This window comes from Boleophthalmus pectinirostris, unplaced genomic scaffold (assembly GCF_026225935.1).
Source record: "Boleophthalmus pectinirostris isolate CB_2022bp ecotype Guang Dong unplaced genomic scaffold, ASM2622593v1 HiC_scaffold_21, whole genome shotgun sequence".
NCBI lineage: Eukaryota > Metazoa > Chordata > Actinopteri > Gobiiformes > Gobiidae > Boleophthalmus > Boleophthalmus pectinirostris.
In genome coordinates, this window is record NW_026571175.1 from 30,109,421 (window position 1) to 30,119,791 (window position 10,371).

At 37.9% G+C, this 10,371-nt stretch overlaps 2 protein-coding genes across 2 annotated transcripts in view; both read left to right on the forward strand.

Moving 5' to 3' along the window:
- The window catches only part of LOC129410032 (C-type lectin domain family 4 member E-like), a 4,931-nt gene extending 904 nt beyond the window's left edge, over window positions 1-4,027 (forward strand). Inside the window, exons 2-5 of the mRNA XM_055157104.1 lie at window positions 225-266; window positions 939-1,070; window positions 2,430-2,554; window positions 2,733-4,027. Of these exons, the coding sequence (XP_055013079.1) occupies window positions 225-266; window positions 939-1,070; window positions 2,430-2,554; window positions 2,733-2,931 (498 nt within the window). The 3' untranslated portion in view covers window positions 2,932-4,027. The remainder of the gene's footprint in view (window positions 1-224; window positions 267-938; window positions 1,071-2,429; window positions 2,555-2,732) is intronic.
- Window positions 4,028-4,099: 72 nt separating this feature from the next.
- LOC129410004 (hepatic lectin-like) lies at window positions 4,100-9,348 on the forward strand. Its single transcript, XM_055156899.1, has 6 exons — window positions 4,100-5,011; window positions 5,440-5,556; window positions 5,899-5,940; window positions 6,611-6,777; window positions 8,611-8,735; window positions 8,911-9,348. The coding sequence occupies exons 1-6, from the start codon at window positions 4,957-4,959 to the stop codon at window positions 9,107-9,109; spliced, it is 705 nt and encodes a 234-aa protein (XP_055012874.1). The 5' UTR covers window positions 4,100-4,956; the 3' UTR covers window positions 9,110-9,348.
- Window positions 9,349-10,371: the final 1,023 nt, after the last annotated feature.

Here is a 10,371-nt window from a genome sequence, read left to right on the forward strand (position 1 = left end):
CAACTCTTGAAAACCCGCCCAGTACAACTTCAGCTAATACTTCTGCCACTGTTGTTAATACAAACCCCAAATCTAATACTCCAACCAGTAGAATTATTGCAATATCACTGACAGCTACTTCTGGAACTAAATATAACTTGTTATTTTACAGTTTCTGCAAATACTAGGACATTTCTTATTTTCACTACTCTATTCCTTAATGTTCTGTTTTCATGTGTTTCCAGTGCATTATAACAGTTCATCCACCTGTGAGGCAAAGACAGACGGTAAGATCCTGAACACAGAAAGAATCAAACTTAAACTTTTGCGTGTGTCCAGTGGATTTTACAGAAATACAAACAACTCACAGATTACGAGCAGCAGATAATGACTAAGAACAGAGCTTTGATTAAAAAAATCTTAACTTAGACAAACTTTTATTGATCCACAAGGGAAATTGTTTGGACACACATTATATAGGACACATTTGGACACATTACAATATAATATAATAACAAAGAGCAAAAAATAGAAATGGTTAAAATATATCTAAATAAGTAGCAAATGAAGAAAGCAAGAGAGTGTGTCAGATGAGACATACTAATATAAATGTAAACGTACAAGTAAGAGTAAAATACAAAGATAAGTAATAAAATATAAAAATCACAGCTTTATACAAGAGGTCAGAGGAAGACAGTGCAACAATGATATATGATTGACAGGACACAGGGTAATCTGGTACATAAGGGTGAGTTGTTGTACAGTTGTATGTAAGTAGTCAAGTACTCAAGATTATTCAGATATGTGAAAACGTGAAACGTATTTCTTCAAAAGCAGAATTCTGTATGCTTTATAAAAACACTTGTTCTTATTTCTGGTTTTGGTTCATATCTGACACCACATTGTAACCTGTCGTTTACAGCCTCGACATGCAGCAGTGTGACTCTCTGTGATGTAAGGGCTGGTTGCTTAATGGGACACAGTGCTATTATTTCTCCCCCAAAAGACTCCAACTAACCTGGAACAGCAGCAAAGAGAAATGTCGGAGCTTCAGTGGAGACCTGATCAAGATCGAGAGCACAGAGGAACAGGTACAGGCTGCAGTCAACAGGGGGCGACAGTGGTGTCTAACCAGGAAGTTTGTAGTTTGGGGAAGTCCTGAAGAGTGAGACAAAAAGAAAATTTGACAGGCTGTGTCCGAATGTCCACCCTATTCCCTCCTTAGAGCACGATTTAGGGATCACATCATTTTTATTGGTGTCCAAATGTCCAGTGAGTGAAAAAGTAGTGCACTCAAAATTTCCCACAATGCACCTTGAAAAGTAGTGAACATCGGTTAATATAAAACACAAAACATTACGAGGGTCAGAAAAACACCAGCAGACAGAGACAGGTGTAAAGGTGCTAGCGTTGGCCTCAGAGCTCCAGCTGTTAAAAGAGCGATAATTTCTACATCACAGCAAATAATCCAGTCTGTTTATGTGAGATCTTGACAAAAACTTGTATGGTTATTATCAGTTCATAAATAATTGTGACAGTCTGATTTGATCATTTATGACAGAAATCAAGTTTTATTTTATTATTATTTATTATTATTTATTTTAAATTTTATTAACTTTTTTAACCATGCACCATCATTTACTTTTCACAGTCTGGTCTTGGAATGTGTAACTTAGTAAACTTAATGAACTGGACAAAACAGGAACCAGACCAGAATCAGATCAGACCTGAGACTCGACTCTGCACAATCTACAGTTTGTACATCTGATATTATATATTTGCATGTACATTATATTTGAAACATTTAGGCTTGTCTATGATCTCCAAATAATACAAAATTTTACCAAATAAAAAAGAGATGACAGAAGCCCCATAGCCTCTCTCCCCCGGCCGCCCCACTCCCCTGCATCACCACCACCTCCACAAACCCACCGCGGAGCGCACCACTAACAGCAGAGTGCGCACCGCAACATTGGTCCCACCGCTCAACAGACACCTCATGCTGCTCGACGCCAAAAGCACCAACTCCGCTACACAACATGCAAACAAACAAACGCCAGAGGTAACAGCGCCCGAGCACGGCCCAAAAGTCCCTGCGTAAGTGCGCCTCTAATACAGCAGGCGCTGGGACAGACAGTCACGCTAATAACTGGACGTACCTGAGCAAATCCTGCACCTCAGTTAAAAAAATATATACATATGTTGTGTGCTGTGTGTCCTGTGTGTTATATATGTATATTATTTATCCGATACCTGATTGGAACATAACGTCTGAATCCGGATCAAGTCATGTGATCGGCCCCGATTTCTGATCACATGATCGGATCTGGACAACTCTAATTGCTAATTAGCTGATCTGATTACTGGGCAATTAGAACTACAGTGAGTTATGTCACAAGCTATCAATATTTTTTTTGTCTGTTTAGTACATTTTTTATGGTTGTTTTTAGGAGTTTCTGGATGGTACAGTTCAACATCTGATGGCTGACAGGATCGACAGATTTTGGATTGGACTGACAGACTTTGAGACAGAAGGGAAATGGCTGTGGGCCGATGGCTCTCCACTGGACCAGAGGTGAGATGGGATTAGACAATAAGTTATAAATAAATATATAGATTATTAAAGATGCACTGTGTAACATTTCTAGTGGAGGGTCTGCCACCTGCTTGTAGGTAGCAAACCCTTCAGAAATGTTGCACAGTGCACCTTTAAATACAGATGATAATGTAACAACATCCTTTCATTCCCACAGTTTACAATTTTGGATGAAAAATGAGCATAACACTGAACCAGACAACTGGAAAGAAGAAGATGAAGATGGAGAAAACTGTGCGACTATGGGAGAGACCGATTACATAAATGGGATAAAGTCTTGGTACGATGTTTCCTGCAAAAAGAAGATGAGGTTTATCTGTAAGAAAAGAGCCACCAGATCAGCTGCATGTGGATAGAAACACAATACAAACGCTTTGTCGTGGTTTTAAGTTAAAGCACGAGGCCTTTGTGAGTGTTTAGCTATGAGTAGAAGAAAAGATTTTAGGTTTTTTGCTTCATGCAACTTACATTGAGACATTAAAGGTGCATTGTGTAACTTTTTCTGGTGGAGGGTCCATCAAAAGCTTTTCTCCATGAAGAGGTTATTGCTTTGTCTGAAATGTTTCACAGTATGTTATGAAACCTTTTTATCATCAAGGAGACCAAACCAGACCAAGTTCAAAATCTGTGGAGAGGCGACCCCGCTCACAGTCAGAATGCCTGTTTTTTAGGCATTTTTGAGCTTTAAAACCACCTGTAATTGAATAAATATAAGGTAGAGCTGTTTAATGTCAAACTGTGAAAGGCAGAGCAATGACATCGCCATAGAAACAAGCAGGTGATGGACCCTCCACCAGAAAAGTTACACAATGCTCCTTCAAAATACTGTAGCATATACAGCTATAATAGTTTAACAACTCTTTATACAAGGTATTTTATTTGAAGGTGTGTAAGTTCTTTTAGTGACACATATCTGTAAATTACATCATTATTCACCAAAGCAACTGTGGTTTATGAAAAATTATTGACCAAATTAAAGTGTCGTCATATGAATATGAAACATGTAATGAGTCATTAATGTATTAGCAGCATGAAACTATTATTTTAATAATTAACCTAAAATGAAAACAAATACTATTGAAAAGGTGCAGTGAATATGAGATAAAGATGTGATCTATTCTCAGAGATGAGATCAGGCTTTCCTACACTTATCTTAAGTTATGAAGATATAAATGGAAGTTTGGATGACTTATTAGATGCCAGCTCTGTGAGGTCCCCGACTCACTGAGGAGAGTGGAGATGGGCTCATGGTTTCGAGGTCTGATGTCCTCATCTGGTCCCAACAACAGAGTGTGGTTCTTCATGTTTTGACATGTTGCAGCTGGTGAAAGTCACATGCATCCACATGGGACTAGTGATTGTCTGAAAAGCAGATTCATCTATGAGAAAGAAGCAGGTTGTCAGCTGTGCTCTCTGTTTTGTTATAATTTTACCATGAATACATCAGTGAATCCTTCGCTCAGGAAGAGGAAGGTGATAAGACAATATATATTTGTACTGCTTTGGTTTGTAAATACAATACTTAGGTTTTCTTGTGGAGTCTCTCCTCTGTAAATGGAAACCAAATAAAAAAAATGTTGTTACTTTGCATAAATATTAAAATGATTTGGATATACATTATTGATTAACAAAGGGAGAATGAGAAAGCACACTCGGGGTGCCCCAGGACTCAATTCTGGGACCCTTCTGTTCTCTTCATGTGGCCAATTAATAAATGGAGTTAATATGATTAACTGAGGTTCAGGAAGTGGACGATGCCTCAACCTCCTCTCCAACCAACCACAGCTCATCTCAACCGACACCTTCAACTACCCACAAGCCCATTTTATACGGCCTATCCCAACAACGCCGTTTGCTCACAGAAATTATGACGTCAGTCTTGTCGGAGTTTAGCTGGAAACAAAACTGAAGTCATTGTCCCACAGAAACAAAGAGACAGTGTCTCTTTGTTAAAGAAACCTCCAGTTTCTCTCTTTAAAACTTTCAAATCAAGTTAAAAAAATCTAAAGGTTTAACTTTGTCAATAATTTGTCTATAAATTGGGCAATACAAATAAACTTGCTTTGCCTGTGTTTATGATCTGTTATGTAGATTTAAACACAATGATGTCAGAAGTGTTAATCGAGGCGTTCGGCATAAAGATGGGAGTAAAAAATACACAATGTATATTTGTCAAAAATGTCCAGGCCTGGTTTGTTAATACACAATGAGCTACTAATAATGTAAAAGTAAGAAATATATCTTATATGATCATTTTACGAAGTCAAAACACAGAAGTGGGCAAAGAACAACCATTTTAAAAGGGGGAAGTGAATTTATTTAAGTGGCAGAAGAAAGCCCAAGTGCACACACAAACACAAAACCACACAAGGACAAGTGAAATGGCTGAAGCAAATATGTACTCACATGTTGCTCTAATAAATACGGAAGACAATGGTAAGCATGTTTTTTTCTTACATCATAAATAAGAATTTGTTTTTAATCACTTTGGTAATTTCAGTTGTATGACTCAACATTTGTGGCTACAGTTTTTTGTCACTTTTATTATTTTATATATTAAAAAACTGTCGCCTGTCTCTCTGTATCTGCTGCTGTGAGCCTCGTTACTTTGCTCTTAAAATGTTCATATTAACCCACTCTACATGATCCTGGTGTTTTTATTTTGTAATTTTGTCTGTAAATAGATTCCTGTTCCTAATGTGGAACTTGGCTCCAGATTTGCTCCTGTTGAGCCTGATGAGCTTCGTTTGACTGGAGCTGAACACTATGGGCGACTTTAGTCCACTTTGTTATACAGTGTACTTTATTTTACATCTACACATTCTATGCAAAGACTAGCTTTTCTTTTTCTTTTTTTCAAACAGATTTTCAAGTGGAAGAAGCCTCACAGAGGAGGTCAAAGTTCACAGTCGGGAGAGTGGCTCTGGGGGTGCTCAGTCTGCTGCTTTTGGCTGCTGTTTCTGCTCTCATTGGAGTCATCGGTGCGTCAAACTACTGTGACTACACAATTACTACAAATACTATTGCTACTTTTAGATTACTACTTGTACTTCTACTAGCTAAAATAACTAATACCAATATAATTACTATTCTTACCTCAACTACTTGAAAACTCGCCCAGTACAACTTCAGCTAATACTTCTGCCACTGTTGTTAATACAAACCCCAAATCTAATACTCCAACCAGTAGAATTATTGCAATATCACTGACACAGCTACTTCTGGAACTAAATATAACTTGTTATTTTACAGTTTCTGCATACTAGGACATTTCTTATTTTCACTACTCTATTCCTAAATGCTCTGCTTTCATGTGTTTCCAGTGCATTATAACAGTTCATCCACCTGTGAGGCAAAGACAGACGGTAAGATCCTGAACACAGAAAGAATCAAACTTAAACTTTTGCGTGTGTGTCCAGTGGATTTTACAGAAATACAAACAACTCACAGATTTACGACTGCAGCAGATATGACTAAGAACAGAGCTTTGATTAAAAAAATCTTAACTTAGACAAACTTTATTGATCCACAAGGGAAATTGTTTGGACACACATTATATAGGACACATTTGGACACATTACAATATAATATAATAACAAAGAGCAAAAATAGAAATGGTTAAAATATATTCTAAATAAGTAGCAAATGAAGAAAGCAAGAGAGTGTGTCAGATGAGACATACTAATATAAATGTAAACGTACAAGTAAGAGTAAAATACAAAGATAAGTAATAAAATATAAAAATCACAGCTTTATACAAGAGGTCAGAGGAAGACAGTGCAACAATGATATGATGATTGACAGGACACAGGGTAATCTGGTACATAAGGGTGAGTTGTTGTACAGTTGTATGTAAGTAGTCAAGTACTCAAGATTATTCAGATAAATTGTAGCTTCGACTTTGTCAGTGGTGGTAACGGACGTGAAACGTATTTCTTCAAAAGCAGAATTCTGTCTGCTTTATAAAAACACTTGTTCTTCTTATTTCTATTTTTGGTTCACATCTGACACCACATTGTAACCTGTCGTTTACAGCCTCGACATGCAGCAGTGTGACTCTCTGTGATAAGGGCTGGTTGCTTAATGGGACACAGTGCTATTATTTCTCCCCCATAAGACTCCAACTAACCTGGAACAGCAGCAAAGAGAAATGTCGGAGCTTCAGTGGAGACCTGATCAAGATCGAGAGCACAGAGGAACAGGTACAGGCTGCAGTCAACAGGGGGCGACAGTGGTGTCTAATCAGGAAGTTGGTTGGTTGTTTGGGGAAGTCCTGAAGAGTGAGAAAAAAAGAAAATTCGACATAGGCTCGATTTGAATGTTAACCCTATTCCCTCCTTAGAGCACGATTTAGGGATCACATAATTTTGATTGGTGTCCAAATGTCCAGTGAGTGAAAAGTAGGGCATTTAAAATTTCCCACAATGCACCTTGAAAAGTAGTGAACATCGGTTAATATAAAACACAAAGCATTACGAGGGTCATAAAAACACCAGCAGACAGAGACAGGTGTAAAGGTGCTAGCGTTGGCCTCAGAGCTCCAGCTGTTAAAAGAGCGATAATTTCTACATCACAGCAAATAATCCAGTCTGTTTATATGAGATCTTGACAAAAACTTGTATGGTTATTATCAGTTCATAAATACTTGTGACAGTCTGATTTGATCATTATTTATGACAGAAATCAAGTTTTATCAGAGTAGGGTGGACATTCAGACACTTCCAGAGTGTGCTTCTCATTCTCTTTCCTCATTTCCTTCTCTTTGATTCCTGTCCTCGATTCTGCATTATCAGCACTTTCTAATGGATAATTTTTTTTCCCTTTAATTGAATGCAATTTAATACTTCTCTGGGCTTCTTTATTATTATTAATTGATTCTTTTCTTAATTTATAATACTTTTTTAATATCTCTATTGCTAATAGGGATGTCCTGATCACATTTTTTTGCCCCCGAGTCTGAGTCCTGATTTTGAACATCTGCTGATACCGAGTCCTGATCCGATACTTCTATAAAACATTATGAATGAACTAAGAGCATTAGAATAAGATCCAGGATGTGGGGGATCAGATTGTGTTGATTTCAGGTGTAGTATTTGGGCTGAACTTAGAGTGAAAAATCAAATATCCAAAACTTTAATTTTATTAACTTTTTTAACCATGCACCATCATTTACTTTTCACAGTCTGGTCTTGGAATGTGTAACTTAGTAAACTTAATGAACTGGACAAAACAGGAACCAGACCAGAATCAGATCAGACCTGAGACTCGACTCTGCACAATCTACAGTTTGTATATTTGATATTATATGTTTGCATGCATGTTACATTTGAAACATTTAGGCTCATCTATGAAATCCAAATAAAACAAAATCTTACCAAATAAAAACAAGATGACAGAAGCCCCACAGCCTCTCTCCCCCGCACTGCCCCCACTCCCCTGCACCGCCACCAGTGGTGCGTGCACCGCAAACAGAGAGCACACACCGCAACATCAGTCCAACTGTTCAATAGACACTTCATGCCGCTGGACGCACCTTCTCCGTCAACAGCGCTAGCTCCGCTGCGCAACATGCAAACAAACGGTGTTGTGTGATGACACTGACGGCAGTGCAGGTGTGAACACGGGCCACAGACCCCAGGTATCAGCGCCCGAGCACGGCACGGCCCAAAAGTCCCAGTGCAAGAGCGCCTCTAGTCCAGCAGGTGCTGGGACAGACAGTCGTGCTAACTGGATGTCCCTGAGCAAATCTCGCACCTCAGTTAAAAAAAACAACAAAAAAATGGTTGTATGCTGTGTGTCCTGTGTGTTATACACATATATTATTTATCCAAAACCTGATCGGACCATAATGTCCGAGTCCAGATCGAGTCCGCAGTCATGTGATCGGCCCCGATTTCCGATCACTTGATCGGATCAGGACAAGCCTAATTGCTAATTACCTGATCTGATTAATGGGCAATTAGAACTACAGTGAGTTATTTCTTAAGATATCAATATTTTTTGTCTATTAAGTACTTTTTTATGGTTGTTTGTAGGAGTTTGTGGATGGTACAGTTCAACATATGATGGTTAAATGGGCTGACAGATTTTGGATTGGACTGACAGACTCTGAGACAGAAGGGACATGGCTGTGGGCCGATGGCTCTCCACTGGACCAGAGGTGAGATGGGATTAGACAATAAGTTATAAATAAATATATGGATTATTAAAGATGCACTGTGTAACATTTCTAGTGGAGTGTCTGCCACCTGCTTGTAGGTAACACAGCCTCCAGAAAAGTTGTGCAGTGCACCTTTAAATATAGATTATTATATCATATCCTTTCATTCCCACAGTTTACAATTTTGGACAAAAAATGAGCATAACACTGAACCAGACAACTGGAAAGAAGAAGATGAAGATGGAGAAAACTGTGCGACTATGGGAGAGATCCATTACATAAATGGGATAAAGTCTTGGTACGATGTTTCCTGCAAAATGAATATGAGGTTTATCTGTAAGAAAAGAGCCACCAGATCAGCTGCATGTGGATAGAAACACTTTACAAACGCTTTGTCGTGGTTCTAAGTTAAAGCATGAGGCCTTTGTGAGTGTTTAGCTTTGACTAGAAAAAAAGTTTAGTTTTTTTTTTTGTTTTGTTTTTTTGCTTCATCTTGCAACTTACATTGGGACATTAAAGGTGCACTGAGTAACTTTTTTCTGGTGGAGGGTCCATCAAAAGCTTTTTTCCATGGAGACGTCATTGCTTTGTCTGAAATGTTTCACAGTATGTTATGAAACCTTTTTATCATCAAGGAGACCAAACCAGACCAAGTTCAAGATCTGTGAAGAGGCGACCTCGCTCACTGTCAAATATCTCCATAGAAACAAGCAGGTGATGCACCCTCCACCAGAAAAGTTACACAATGCTCCTTCAAAATACTGTAGCATATACAGCTATAATAGTTTAACAACTCTTTATACAAGGTATTTTATTTGAAGGTGTGTAAGTTCTTTTAGTGACACATATCTGTAAATTACATCATTATTCACCAAAGCAAACTGTGGTTTATGAAAAATTATTGACCAAATTAAAGTGTTGTGATAGAAATTTAGATTGTGGAAAGATTTCTCTCACTCTGTCTTTGTGTAAATGAATGTGATTTCTACCTGAGAGCAGACCCCCACAGGAAAATATTGATTATGATTGATTACATTAAAATAGTGATTACTTTATCTTTAAGAAACACATTTGGTCGTGTAACTAAAACTCATTTGGCTTGTTAGAAAGTCCCTTCAATGTAAATACTTCTGTTTCCTTTTGCTTGCTAATTATGTCAGGAAGTGACAAATGCAAGTGAATATGGAGCAAATCAGATCAAGCACATCTGGCCACACCTCAGTAGGAGTTGTCACCTTCTCACTTTGACATGTATGTAACTTGTTTTTCTGTATAAATACTGGGTGCTCAAATGCTCTTTAGCTTTTGCTAAACTAATTGTTTAAGCTGTTTGGAAAAGTATGTTGCCTTTAGCTGGAAGCTAATTAACATGCAAGACAGTGTGGCTATGCACTGCCAAATGAAGTTATCATAATTAACATTCATACATTTTGAAACACTGTTGAGCAATAAAATGTTTTTACTGAGGCAGTCCATCCATAAGCAAAGTTACTGGAGTTGTTGAAGACTAAGGTTATGAAGGCTTCATCCTGAGATTTGCATCACAACAAACAGAACTCACAAAAATGAAGACAATATTCTGAGCAATACTCGAGCATTAACTATTGACTGATTATTGAATTGAACTCTTCCTTAT